We start from the raw sequence: 15,066 nt of genomic DNA, 5'->3' as shown, positions 1-15,066 counted from the left end.
TAATAATTTAACAGTCACCGATAAATATTTAAAATATTCAAAAAGACCAAATATTTAAAGTTAAAATGATAAATAGATTTTATCCAGCAAGAAGACTTGGATTTGAGGTTGACTCTTGTTGTTTCTGTCTTAAAGAACCTGAAACTACTGAGCATCTCTTTTATTCTTCTTTTATGTCCAATTTTGGCTAAATCTGAGTAATTGGCTAAGTATTAAAACAGAAAATGTCACACCATTTGACTCACACCAAATTCTAATATACAAAGATAACCTCTAAAAACAAATATATGTTGTGGTCAGTACCATCATAATTATGGGTGAATATCACATTAATTCATGTAAATTGAATTGTTTTTAAGTTTCACTAACTTTTGAAATAGTTTAGAAATTAATATAGGTATATGATAGGTTCGCAAATATAAATGATGTGCGATACATTGATTTGTTCAGCTTTGTACGGAAATATAATCATTTAATGTAATTACAATGCAAGAAATCAAAATCTGAAAAGAAATGCTAATTCCCATATATGCTTTCATATATTAATTTACATTACATTACAACAAACTGTATCTACCTTAAAAGAAAAAAAAGCTTGTGTATTCAAATGATCCCAGTAAATTACAATGAGCATACTGATAATATAGGACTATACACGTAATGTTTGTCTTTTTTGTTTTTAGTTGTATTTCCCTATCTTCAGATACTGTGCAAACAGTTGCTGATATTGAGCATTTGGTTATCTGTGTCACCAACACAGAGCCCCCTCCCACCATTTAACTGTCATTACATTCACCTATCTTTACTTTTGTCAGAGCCACATATCATCGTTTCTTATTTCTATTTCATATGTTCTTTAACATTATCTTAATTCCACCATCAAAACATGACTTATTTTGTACTAAAAACACATGAAAAGCAAAGTATTTCTTCAAATTAAATGTTGTATATCCTTCAGATATTGGTTAATTAAAAAAGGTAAAACACACAAGTTAGGATGAACCTTTTGCACAGACATTCTGTTTGAAAATATTTAACTATCATTCTTTAACACAATTTACAATATTTAATCTTAAATGTTGTCAAACAGGGTCATGCTTCAATGTGTTATTTAAAATGCATGTATTTAATTAGATTATTATATTTTGTCCTAGTTGGATAGCATTTGTGTTTTGTGTTGTGTATATTGTTACAGAATAAACACAAATTAACTGCAATAAATAAGTAATATTATAATTTATATAAAAAACGGACTTTATGCTATTTGCATTCACAGAAAAATCTAAATCCCCGAAATTATCTCTCAGTAGTCAGGTATCTCAGTATATTTCCCCGTAAACTAAAAGTATGAGAGAGCAGTAATTCACATGGTTACAGAAAGGTCCAGAGAAATCTAGAACGACGCAAATCTCGCGTTGACTCCCTGCGAGAAGTCAGTTCTACCACCTTGCTGCTGCAGCCTGCCAGCACAGATCAGAGACACCGGTAACTGGCAGCGGTGTGGATTATGTCTAGAAGTAGCTATACTTAAAACAGTGCACCACAACTACTTCACCTATCTTTTACATCCTTTCAAAACTGAACGTTTGTTTTATTTTTATAGGTCGAACTTTAGATAACGTTATTATAGCGAGAAGGCAATCGTATCGCCGAAGATGTCAGTGGTGGGATTTGACTTGGGCTTTCAGAGCTGCTATGTAGCTGTAGCCCGAGCCGGAGGGATCGAGACTGTCGCTAACGAGTACAGCGACAGATGCACACCGTAAGTACCTCAAATACAGGTATTATTTACTGGACTTCTGAACCAATAGCTGCAGCAGAGAGAGGGGGCTTATTTTCTAAAGGTTGTGTCTCACCGGTGGTAATACACGTGAGTGCATCTTTACTGACTAACGTTAGCTACCATCAGTAAAACGTTTTTTAACGTGTAACTGAACCATTTTAAATCAATCATTACAGCTCGTTCTCCTACTAACAATGGAACAGCTAGCTAGTTAGCGAAGCTTACAGTTCTTATTATCACCGTTACTGTATAGTTGGAAAACCGGCTCTGGTTGCCCGGCGAACAAGAAGCGGGCGGTGTTCCCACGTTCTAATCACTGTTATTCATGTCTTAAGGGCGAACGCTCCGACCAACCGGTGTGCCCCGTGTGGCAAACTGTGCGTCTCGGTTATGTACTCAACGATGACGACAGCAGCCAACCTCTTGTTAGAATATTCTAGCAAGTTTGAGTGTATATAAGAGTTTAATGATTTGTACTTAAAGATATTAACTTATATCTTATATGATATGATCAAGATGTTTGTTTTTTACATCGTGTAAATTCAGCTCATACGGCTGAAACGGCACACTTTGTACCCGCGCTGATTTGTGGTCCTGTCACCATATCTAACGTTAATGAAACATTATATTATTGAATTTCTAAGGGTCGTTTGTAAGATGTTGACATTTGTAAATGTGCTATTAAGGATACTTTGTTAATAAGTGCAATGATATGAGTTCTTATTATAACACATTAGTAGACTGTACCCTGTTTTTGAATATCCATTGAAGTGTTGTGTTATCTCATCAGATACATTGTTTATTTCATTGATTGGACTGACCACGCCATGTATTTATACAGTACTGTGTGAACTGAGAGATGGATGAAAACAAATTCTAAATGCAGGCCACAATCCTGGTTTTATTAAATCTTTCTATTACAAATCCAGTAGCACTGAGATTGAAAAGAGGCTGGTGATATGTTGCTGTTTCAACAGTTTATGCTAATCCCTGGAGTGGTATGCCACTCTTGTTCCACCGTGATATACCGTTTTCTAACAGCAGGTGCCGCCTCTCCTTTCCTCCGCTCTGACTGTAGGTGTGTGCGCACATGTATGTGTGTGTGTCGGGAGCGAAGCCCCGCCCTTCGCAAAACAGAGCGGAGAAGAGAATGTGAATGCTCAAAGCAATGCGGTAAACACTGAAACGTGCACATAAATTAGATAAATAACATAAGCGTTTAGTTTATTTAATAAAAGAGCACCTGTTCAATGTGAAAAGTGAGTTGCAGCGCCCTCCCAAGACAAAGGTAGGGGAAACACTGTTTATTTATGGCGCTATGTTGCGCAACATTACTGGTGTGACAGTCTGACAGTGGCATACCACTTTCAAGCGGCACCTGACGGTATATGCTGGTTGAGCACCAGCGGCGTACCACTCCAGAGATCGGCATAAACCGCTGACCCATAGCGGTATACCATTAGCCAATTTTCAATCTCACCGCTACTGCCGTTTTGAACATCGATATACCACTACAGATTTTTCAATCTCAGCGTCACTCGAAAAATAAAAAAATATATCTTCTATAAATATTTTAATTTTACAATAGCTACAGTTTGTAAGCAAATATCTTAAGACAGCTCACAGTACACAATACATTTTACATTTATGCAAACCAAAACAAACTGCTAGTGTTGCTACTGCAGACAGGTCCAGTTTTATATGGGTTACGCTCTGACATTTCATGTATAGTCACAAGACCATGTAATAACTTAACTAGCGTAACTAACGTAAATCTCTCTTGAATTACAAATACCTGTACAATACAATGCACTTATGCTGCTTGCTCGTAATAGCATGTATGTCATAGCTTAACAATTTAGTTTGTTGTCTTCCAGCTCATTTGTATCATTTGGACCACGAAATCGATCTATAGGAGCAGCTGCAAAGAGCCAGGTAAGATCAATTCAGTTGCCCTTTTAACATCTTTGAGATTGTTTTTTAAATTGAATGCAAAAAAGTGAAAAATGTAATGTTATTTAATTTAATGTTCTCCTCTTTTACCTCCTTCATCATGTGTAGGTGGTGACCAACAGTCAGAACACGGTGCAGAGCTTCAAGCGATTCCATAGCAGGGCCTTTTCAGACCCCTATGTCCAGTCATCCAAGTCTAACTTGGTGTACGATCTGGCACCGATGCCCTCTGGATCCACCGGTATAAAAGTAAGATTCTGCTGTATTAGATGTTACATAAGTAACCACAAGTAGTGGCAGAAAAAGAAACAATCTTTTATAAAAAAAAAAAAGTCTAACAAAGGGTTGTATCGTTGTACTGTGCCAGCCTAATGTATTTGAAAAATGTACTTTGGGTGCCATCAGATACATAGTGTAAGACTCGAAACATACCCAAAGGTCTTGCAAAGTACACAAATGACAATGCCTGGCTTGCTCACTGCAAACACGCAGCCGGCATGTTTTTGTGTCCCTGTGGAGATTATTAAAGTGAGTCATCAGAAGCAAAGACAAATCAGAGAGGATTGCATCAACCTGGTTGGTGCCCGCAAAATCAGTCCTTATATACAGAGTTTTCAGATAGCATATTTACATATTATATACACATATGGTATGTTCTTAGGGTCTTGTAGGGCCTGATTTATGATCTATTTTGATATATTTCAATTGGTTAAATTGCCTTCAATCAAACTGTGGTGGCTTTCTTTTTGTATTGTTATCTATAACTATATTTAAGTTATTTATAAGCTATTCAAACATTTTGCCTTGACACCAAGAGGAGGCACTACAGGTGAATAGGGTAAAACATTTAACTAATAGATATCACTGTGAAACTTCACATTAAGATATTTTTTATGAAAGTTTATAAGTTTTATGAAATGTAACGTTTAAATATGCCAATGAGGCATTATCTTATTAAATATGTGCTCATTTGCATACATTTCTGGAACAGAAATGTAGGCCAGGTTCAAAATTCATAATTTTGTATTCCTATAAGAGTTTTTTGCAGAATGTTGGATATCTCTTTTCATCACTCTTATCAATGAATGATATATCAACAAACCCCTTGTGTAAAAACCTTAAGAATACAGATAGGAATGTAACGGGACAGTTTGTTGTATGTAAGTGCTACTGAAGTGGAGATTTGGTTTTAGCGTAAGAAGAAAAAAAAACAATTTTGAGAAAACGGCCTTTAAAGATATTGTAAAATTCCATACATACAAACAGATATGTTATGAAAGCAAACCAGCCCAAACCCTCTTCAAAGTGACCAGTGCATGGACAAATCAATCATTGATCATCTTCCTAATTCTCCTCATCTCTAGGTGATGTACATGGAGGAGGAGAGAGTGTTCAGCATCGAGCAGGTCACTGGCATGCTGCTGAACAAACTGAAGGAGACTGCTGAAAGTGCACTGAAGAAACCAGTTGCTGACTGTGTCATCTCGGTAAGCAATTCTGGAGACATCTATATATATATATATATATTTATATATATATATATATATATATATATATATATATATATATATATATATATATATATATATATATATATATATATATATATATATATATATATATATATATATAAATAAATGCAGTACCAATTCTGGAGACATCTGCAGTGTGTGTCTATATATATATATATATATATATATATATATATATATATATATATATATATATATATATATAAATATATATATAAAAAAAAATATATATATATATATATATATATATATATATAAAAAATATATATATATATGCAGTACCACCTGTTCATGTGACATTTTGAGATCCAAGCACTTCTCCAGATGTCTTGTCTGAAAGCTTTATTTTCTCTCTTGCACCGTGTGTGTGTGTGTGTGTGTGTGTGTGTGTGTGTGTGTGTGTGTGTGTGTGTGTGTGTGTGTGTGTGTGTGTGTGTGTGTGTGTGTGTGTGTGTGTGTGTGTGTGTGTGTGTGTGTGTGTGTCTTGCTCTGCGTGTTGTGTTATGTGATGTTACCAATCTTGTACAGAGAGGCTGTTACTTTCACTGGTCCTAAATCCACAGTTTGCATCATCACTCGAGATGGATAACATGTTGTTATTACTGTGGCCAACAGCTAAATTTAGCCCTTTTCCACAAGGAGATGTTTTGTTTCGGCACCCGGAGTAACAAACACGGCAACTAAATCTTGTGATGCCGGCGATTCATGCATCAATAGTGTTCAAAGTGATCATTCACACATAAGGAATAAAGGATATGTTTGAACTTTTGGACATCTTGGCATGTTATCAATGCCTCACAGTCATATCATGTGTATACAGATTATTATTATTATTATTATTATTATTGGTGGTTCTTCTCAAATCCCTCATCTGCGTTGTTTTTCCCCTCCCAGGTCCCGAGCTATTTCACTGACACAGAAAGAAGGTCAGTCATGGAGGCAGCTCAGATCGCAGGCCTCAACTGTCTACGACTAATGAATGAGACCACTGCAGGTACAGTGTTCTCTAAACTGAAACTCAGATTTAAGTTTTAGTTTGTAACTTTTCCATCATATGCAGTGAAATAAATGCATGTCATGAAGCTCAGTCCACATTATATTTGTTTGCAGTCTGGTAGTTTTCTATAGATGTAGGTCAGAATAGTTGTGGACACAGACTTACATCAGAGTCTTCCTGTTTGCTGCAGTGGCTCTGGCATATGGCATCTACAAGCAGGATCTGCCAGCTCCAGAAGAGAAGCCCAAGGTGGTGCTGTTTGTGGACGTAGGCCACTCGGGTTACCAGGTGTCAGTTTGTGCCTTCAACAAGGGAAAAGTTAAGGTGAGTAATGAATAATTCGTGCCCATTTTGAAAAGCAATACTTGCGGGGAAAAATGTTTTTAGGGCATGATGATGTTCTTGGCTGGTTTTACCAAAAAGTTTTTTTTTAATTACTTTTACTGTTTATGGTAATTTTTCTGAAGTATAAGATGAAACTTATGATTTAATAACATTTAATTAGCAGAAAAGAACATTTAATATTTAACATTTTAAAATGGTTATTAGGTAGGACAAGTAGGGCAAAACCAGGAAGTGGTTTTAATAGAATTCAATAGAAACGCACCATTTTTCATACCAAATTATAAAACATTTTTAGAAACCTTCACCTGACCAAAGTTTTGATAACCAATGTAGCTAATGAACGTTGTTTTATTGAAACGTATGTATTGAATAAATGAAATGTTGAGCACAAGTCTCCTTCTTTCACTTATCCTCACATGCTCCCATCCTAGACCTACAGATATGCAGTAGAAGGAAATATTCATGCAGTAGTTTGATAACTTGCCATAACTTCCAATATTTCAGATCCTGGCCACAGCGTTTGATTCTGATCTTGGGGGGAAGGGCTTTGACGACATCTTGGTCAACCACTTCTGTGAGGAGTTTGGGAAAAAGTACAAGCTGGACGTCAAGTCCAAGCCCCGGGCGCTGGTCCGACTGTACCAAGAGTGTGAGAAGCTCAAAAGGCTGATGAGTGCCAACTCCTCCGACCTGCCTCTCAACATTGAGTGCTTCATGAATGACATCGACGTCTCTGGTAAACTTAACAGGTGAGATGCAATTTTCCTTTAGTAATTAAGAGGACGAAGTCTGATATACCATAGGTATGTCAGAAACCAGTGTGCCACTCATGCTGTAAATGAGCCATTGACAATAAAGCAACCTGTCTGCTCTATTTATTGATTATCTGGAGTCTTTCTTTTCTTTTCTTTTCTATGTTCGAAAATGAAAGAGGGCTGCGATGAGCACACATTAAAAATTGCGTAGCTATAATTAGAAATGACTTTGAAGTTTTCTGTGTATGTGAGTCTATTAATAATCTATGACCATGTGTCCCCAGAGGTCAATTTGAGGAGATGTGTGCGGGGCTGCTGGCCAAAGTCGAGGGTCCCCTGCGCAGCGTCATGGAACAAGCCAGTAAGTACATCTGACTTTAATGGCAGCTGGACTATCCCCGTCAGCACGTGCACACTCGCATTGAGTAAAGAGACAGCCCCTCCCTCCATACACTGACAGCATGCTTCCCTTTAATCATTCCTCTCTATCTCTGTTTGCTCTTGCTTGTCCATTCTGCGTCATATGGCAAATAACTAATAAAAAGATCTTACTTGGGTATATAAGAGCAGTAGTGCAAGTGTTGTTGAGTAATGTGCTTTCACCAAAGGATTGACCTTAGAAGAAAACATATCCTGTACGTCATTTTGATGCACACTCGCAATGTTTATTGAAAAGTGAAGCTGTGAATCTGTAAACTTCATCAAGCCTGGTTTGCATCATCTGCTTCCTGTTATCCAGAGCTGAAAAAGGAAGATATCTATGCAGTGGAGATCGTTGGCGGTGCCTCCAGAATCCCCGCCATCAAAGAGCGAATCAGCAAATTCTTTGGCAAAGAGCTGAGCACCACCCTGAACGCAGACGAGGCCGTGGCCAGAGGCTGCGCTCTGCAGGTACAGCTCACCTGTCATGACCCAACTCGTTGGTCCTATTAGTGACTCACTCACTGACAGCTGTGATAGTACAATGGGAGGAATATGGCGCTCATGTGTAATGTAATGCAGGATGTGTGTTTAAACATTTGTGTGTTTTTTGAAATTGAATATTTCGGTTGGATACTGATGTTTTTGCTGTTGGTCAGAATAAGAAAGGGACTTCAAGGGAAAAGTTTAAGCTTTGGTAACTTGTGTTTTTGTCATTTTCTCCTCTTCTCCTAAGTGTGCCATCTTGTCGCCAGCATTCAAAGTCAGAGAGTTCTCCATTACTGACGTTGTTCCCTACTCCATCTCTCTAAAATGGAATTCAGCTGCAGAAGAGGGACTGAGGTACGATCTCCATCCCTGTCACAAAAGGAATTGTTTTACTTAAGGGGAAACACTGCATGCAATTCCCCAAACCTGCAGTTAATGAGGTTAGAAGTCTGCATGGGAATTTCTTTTAGGACCACACCTGCCTACTGACGCCAACAGTCCATTTGTGTGCGTGTACTACACACACACACCATCTGAAATCTCTGAAAGTTACATTCACATTATAATAGATTATTTTCTTAAATCCTGAGTAGTATGCACCTCTGTAAAATATTTATTTACTGTTGTCGCGTTATTGACCTCCTGCTGTGTATTTACAGTGACTGTGAGGTGTTCCCAAAGAACCATGCAGCTCCCTTCTCCAAAGTATTGACCTTCTACCGGAAAGAGCCCTTCAATCTTGAAGGTTACTACAACAACCCCAAGGAGCTGCCCTCCCCCAACAGCACTATAGGTACTGAAAGTTCCACTTCAGTAAGACGTGTATGTACGAGATAAGTGGAAAATAACAAGTATGGAATAAGTCCTTTTCTGTTTGTTTTGCTATATAATAAAGAAAGGGGCTATATTTAATGAAAAAGGTTTTATAACTGAAAAATAGTTTCTGGAATATTTTGTATTTAATCTGTAGTTTGCAATGCAAGCTTACATCCAAAGTGTGCCAGTTATAAGTAACCTTGAGACCATTAATCTTTAACTTTTGACATTTGCTCCGGCTCCATGTTAGACTTGTTGGCTCCTAGTTTTGAGTGGTTGCAGCTACTTTGCAATTTTGAATTATGTTCATCCATCAACTAACTCTCTCCAGTCTTTAGTCACATGATGTTTGATATCATGCTGATGATTGCTAAAACATGTTTATTGTGACTTCTAAATATCTATATATAAATATTTGCAGTATATTTTCCTGTGATTCAAATGAGCTTCCTCGTCCTCGCTCATTGATTCAGCTATTCTAACCTTTTAACTCTTTCCTCCGACCCACAGGCCAGTTCCTGATTAAGAATGTGGTTCCTCAGGCGTCTGGAGACAGTGCAAAGGTCAAGGTGAAAGTTCGGGTCAACGTTCACGGCATGTTCAGTGTGTCGAGTGCCTCGCTCGTAGAGGTCCTGAAAATACCTGAGGGGGAAGAGGCAACCGAGACTGACCAGACGGTGACTGAAGAGGAGGTGTGTACTGTTAATTTGCACTGGGTGTAAGACAAGAATGAGTGTGTGTGAGTGAGAAAGAGATCCCGTTCACACAGTCAGTCTGGCCACACCTTGGTTTTTTTCATACTCAATAATGTTGTCATTATGGAATTTAGATATCTTGCCGTAACAAGCTCAAGACTGCTTCAAGTGTTGCATTTATCACAATCAAAATATGGACACTTCAGTTGAAACTGTCTGAACCCAGAGTTTGGATAGAACCAGAATCAAAATGCCATATGTTATCTTCAATATCATTTATGTGCCATGTCTTTCCTTTTGTTACCGTGTGTCAGAACAAAATGCAGGTGGACCAGGAGGATCAGAAGCTCCAGGCGGGAGACCACGACGAAAAGAAATCAGAGGCCGAGGAGATGGAGGTAACCTTGTGCAGGGCGATAAAGCCATCACCGCAATGTCTAAACCTTTTCGATACTATGTATGGCAGAATTACACTGCTTTCTTTCCTTCTTAATTTCCTTCCATTTTTCTTTACTTACTCCCTTCTGTTCTTATTTCCTTCCTTTTTCCCCCTATTACCGTACTAGGAAGTTAGGAAGGAAAGGAGGAAGTAAACAAAGAAGTAATAAAAATAGGGAAGCAAGTAAGTAAAGTAGTGAGGAAGAAGAAGGAAATAAGGAAGGGTGGAATCTTCCTTCCTTCCTCATTTGTGTTAAATCCCCTTATTGAGCTGCAGCCAGAATCTTTCTAACGAGTATTTTAAGGACACCGACGACTAATTGTTGCAAAACAGAGCTCTGCCATTTAAATAGGCAACTCTAAGAACTGTTACAATTTAAATAATATATGAGTTTAAATGAAATACAAAATCATTTTAACGGTACTAATGATCCTCAAAAGTCTTTTGTTTGATCCACATCTAATATTTAATATAGAATAATATAGATTATTCGCTTCAACTCACGAGTGGAAAGTGACTGAAAGTGACACGCGAGGCTTTATGTTTAGTAAAGGCATCTTTTTGAGAATAAGATCATTCGGATTGACGACCATTGAATCTTTGGAAGTATCCTCGGACTCACCACTGTTCCACTTGCCTCAAGCACGTGTTAAATATGTAACATGGCCTACAGGTAGATCATAGTTGAATGTTCTCTCCTTTATCAGACAACAGAGGACGCCAAGCAGGTGAAGAAGAACGACCAGCCCCCTCAGGCGAAGAAGCCCAAAGTCAAAACGAAGACAGTGGAGCTGCCCATAGAGAACAATTTGCACTGGCAGCTGTCCAATGACGTACTGAATCTGTGTGTGGAGAATGAGGTAATGCTTTAAAAATCACCAGGAATGTGCAGCATGCACTCGCAGTATTTGTCCAAGCCATGTGCTCGTGAGTCTTACTGGTCCTGATTTCATTTGCTTATTTATTTAAAAACAAATACTAATGACGGTCTTTGGCTTTATAATGTATGTTTATAATATAATAGCTGTGCTCAATCTGTTTATATAATAATGACATAATCCTTTTGAGTGTTTGTTACTACAGCGGTGGAATATATTTGAACTTATAAACTTCACAAGCTTACATTCAGAGACCTACGACATGATTGTAACATTTCACCAAAGTCTTGATTGTAGTTATTAAAGGAATATTATGTAAGGAAGTGGACCAAGTAGAATCAAATATGATACAGTTGCCATTTAGCTCTAAATATGATTCTGTGGATGTGAGCGTCAACCAAATACAATTGATATTTTCTGTCCTCCCTTGAAGTGGTTCGTTTCTGTGCACTTGTGCTGTTTGTAACACCTTTATCGTGACTCTTCCAGGGTAAGATGATGATGCAGGATAAGCTGGAGAAGGAGAGAAACGACGCAAAGAACAACGTAGAAGAGTATGTGTACGACATGAGGGATAAACTGCACGGCATCCTGGAGAAGTTTGTGAACGAAGCTGTGAGTAAATCACACCTTGAAGCAATATAGCGCATGTTAGCAAACACTGCTCTTCACTTACATTCGGATATACTCCATGCATCTCATGTTTGGTTGATGTTTTTGTAAATTGTATAACATGTAGGATCGTGACACATTCTCATTAAAACTGGAGGACACAGAGAACTGGCTGTATGAAGACGGAGAGGACCAACTGAAACAAGTTTACATTGACAAACTGGCTGAACTGAAGGTAACCAGGCATGCGGTGTGTCACTGCACAGATGCTTCTCAGAGAAATAGTAATATTTCCATTCAAAAGTTTAACTTATAGATTTTAAGAAGATGGTTCACTGTACAGTTTTGGGACTTGTGTACGGGTCACAGTGATACATGCAACACTAACGTTGAAGGCACTTATTTATAAAGGGCTTTGAACGTGGAGGTAAAGCTTGGATAGGCCTTTCTTTTTCAACTTCAATGGTAAAAAAATGTCATTATCATTTTCCAGCATATTGTAATCCAAGTGGTACGCCACGTGGGAGACCGTTTTCTGGAAAAGGCAAAAACAAAACATCAGTTTGAAAATATTTGAAGCCCTTCCCACCAGAACATCACGTGCATAAACACGGCTGTAACCTGCGGGAGTGCTCATTCATTTGGTCATCATCCTGATCGTGATGTAAACCCAATGGCGTTATATAGCGCCGTCCTGTTTTCTTTGCAAACTTGTGGGCCTGTGATGACCTTTGAGATGACATGCTGTGATTCGAGGCTTTCGCTACAGTGTCGGCCAAGTGTTTCAGATATGGAAAGGAAATGTTGCTATGCTATCTGTAGCCTTGAGCTCATAGTCGAGGACCTTTTTGAAGGCTAAACTATTAGCAACATTTTCTCTCTACCCCTATCTCCGACACGTTTCGTACATATTGGCAGACTCCTTGATAAGTCTGTGCTCCTTTTTTCTGGTTGATTTGCTTTGCAGGTGTTTCCAATGCTGGAAAAGCAACTTTGAAATCGTTGAATCAGGCTTCCCCATCTGAAGGGACGTGCATCTGCATTAGTAGAGCAGCCAATAGGAACTGTGATTGGCCAAAGTCTCCTGCCAAAAGCTAGATTTTCTAAAGCCTGGAAACGGAGCCAAAAGGGGGGGGTGGGGGGGTGCATAAGTCAAGTTTTCTCTCAGACTGTTTTTATTTTTTGACTCGGAACCCTACTTGTATTCTGTGATTGTAATAGAAAGCTGATATTCATAGTTCAATATGTAAAATAGGTGAATTAATTTATCCTCTAAAATATCAAAACATTGTCATTGAGTGTAGAATAAGTCTTGTTTCGTCAGTGCTTGTGTACTACTGACTGACTAAACACGATGTTCTGTTCTACAGAACATGGGTCAGCCAATTTGTGAGCGATACATGGAAGCTGAGGAGAGACCACGAGCATTTGAGGAGCTTGGCAGACAGATGCAGATGTACATGAAGGTCATTGAAGCTTACAAGGCAAAGGTAACCTTTCACGAAGAGCAAGTTTGTTGACTTACCAAATGAATGCTTATTGATAAACAATCGCCAAATGAACGTCAGAATTTCTCTGTGCTTTTCCCGACAGGATGAGCAGTACGATCATCTGGATGAGCTGGAGGTGACTCGGGTTGACAAGCAGGTGAATGATGCCATGGACTGGAGGAGCAGCAAGATGAACCAGCAGAGTAATCAGGACCTCACTCTGGAACCAGTCATCAAAGTCGGGGAGATCCAGGCAAAGATGAAGGTACTGACTGAGAGTGCATTCAAGGCACATACACACGCATGACCTAAAAAATACTGGAGGGTGCTAACACGGACTTCACCAAATCCACTTCCTGTAGATTTGTGATTAGTCTGGTTTCCCGCTGAGTGATATCTAAAATTGACACACGGGTGAAATCAAAAAGGAGTGGGGAAAATGATGAAAGCACATTCTTGTGCTGGAGCACCGTGATTGCTTTATGTTCTGTTTGTACAACAAAACAAGTCTTTCATTGTACGACTTGGTTGTAGAAAGTCAACGTAATTTCATTTAAAAACTCTGATCAAGTGAGCAAAACATGGTCTCTGGAGAAACATGTACTTCTCTTAACCTTCCTATAATGAATGGTTTCTTCTTCCCTGTTCAGGAGCTTTATTCAGCCTGCAACCCTGTGCTGTTTAAACCTAAGCCCAAGGTGGAGCCTCCGAAGGAGGAGGAGAAGACGGAGAATGGGCCAGTCAATGGGCAGGAGGGAACAGAGAGCCAGCCATGCAACTCAGACACAGCCACATCTGCAGGCACAGAACAGGGAGCGGCGGAGAACAAGCTCCCTGAAATGGACATTGAGTAACTGTTACAGCTGCCATCTGAGTTTCACTTCCGTTTGTCCTGCTACTCGCCCCCCCCCCGATTCTGTCCTTCTTCTGAGAGATTATTGTTGACACAGAACACACAGACCGCAGCATCCCTTATTAATACAGTCAGCCACCTCGGCATGTAATTTCTCATTTTCTTTCGATAAATACAAAAACATTTGCGTAATATTAATATTGAATGGACTACTTTATGACATAAAAGTTGTAAGCGTAGGGTGGAAACTGCTTTCTCCGTGTTGCTTTGATGGCCATTAAGTTAAAGATTGTTTTGTTCAGCATCTACTGAACACATTTAAGCTAAGAATGTCAAATTTAAAGAATTGTACGCAAAGTGGCTGTGCAGACGAAAACTAGTAAATACACACAGGATTAATGAAAATGTAAAATATTTCAATATTGTCTAATTACGGTATAGGTACAGTGGCTCATGTAAACGAATATGGATTGTTCCAAGTTGTACATGACAAATAATTGTAACTGCTGGATTATGATTTATTTAGTTTAGAAGGAAGAAGGAAGGAGTTTTTGTTGAGTTTACTTGTATTGTATGTTGAAACTAGATACTAAAAGTTACTGTCATGCAGTATTTCATTGTTTGGCTTTTCTCATTCAAAAGCAATGGTCTGTTGGTTGTTCTCTGGTAGCCTTGTATTGTCTTTTTTTCTACTTAACAGTGTGAATGGTGGTCTAACAAATCACCTTCAGGGTGCTGCTGTTATTGCTACATCACCCAAAAAAAGCAAAAATAAATCTTGACAAAAAAAGTGTGAGATGTGTGAAATGGCTTTTTTGACAAACAATAGGCATTCATTGCTGTTAGAAAACACCCTACAACACCATGTACTCTTGTAAACTTTGCCTAAGTGTCTTTAATTTGTTGTCACAAAATAATATCTGAGTGAATGCATAGATATGGTAGCCATAAAATATAACTTTATGTGTCCTGGCTCTACCCTGTTTGGTAAAGTTGACGAGGAGGACAT

General features: G+C 38.5%; 1 protein-coding gene across 1 annotated transcript; it reads left to right on the top strand.

The window, feature by feature from the left end:
• Positions 1-1,452: 1,452 nt before the first annotated feature.
• On the top strand, positions 1,453-14,850 carry hspa4a (heat shock protein 4a). The gene is made up of 19 exons (XM_029448293.1): positions 1,453-1,762; positions 3,661-3,718; positions 3,845-3,985; positions 5,101-5,223; positions 6,163-6,262; positions 6,456-6,589; positions 7,115-7,359; positions 7,650-7,726; positions 8,105-8,256; positions 8,522-8,628; positions 8,934-9,067; positions 9,601-9,782; positions 10,100-10,183; positions 10,932-11,084; positions 11,592-11,717; positions 11,842-11,949; positions 13,085-13,204; positions 13,308-13,469; positions 13,855-14,850. The coding sequence occupies exons 1-19, from the start codon at positions 1,656-1,658 to the stop codon at positions 14,056-14,058; spliced, it is 2,517 nt and encodes an 838-aa protein (XP_029304153.1). The 5' UTR covers positions 1,453-1,655; the 3' UTR covers positions 14,059-14,850.
• The last annotated feature ends 216 nt before the right edge of the window (positions 14,851-15,066 follow it).

Source organism: Cottoperca gobio, chromosome 14 (genome assembly GCF_900634415.1).
Source record: "Cottoperca gobio chromosome 14, fCotGob3.1, whole genome shotgun sequence".
Taxonomy (NCBI): Eukaryota; Metazoa; Chordata; class Actinopteri; order Perciformes; family Bovichtidae; genus Cottoperca; species Cottoperca gobio.
Note: the sequence above shows the minus strand (reverse complement) of the source record. Positions and strands in the feature narration are given on the sequence as shown.

What these genes read in the sequence shown, in the direction of transcription:
- hspa4a (XM_029448293.1), top strand. Translation starts at nt 1,656, where the DNA reads ATGTCAGTGGTGGGATTTGACTTGGGCTTTCAGAGCTGCTATGTAGCT. An exon ending in TTGCTGACTGTGTCATCTCG is followed by an intron (nt 5,224 to 6,162) that starts GTAAGCAATTCT and finishes TTCCCCTCCCAG; the next exon opens with GTCCCGAGCTATTTCACTGA. An exon ending in AGAAGTTTGTGAACGAAGCT is followed by an intron (nt 11,718 to 11,841) that starts GTGAGTAAATCA and finishes TATAACATGTAG; the next exon opens with GATCGTGACACATTCTCATT.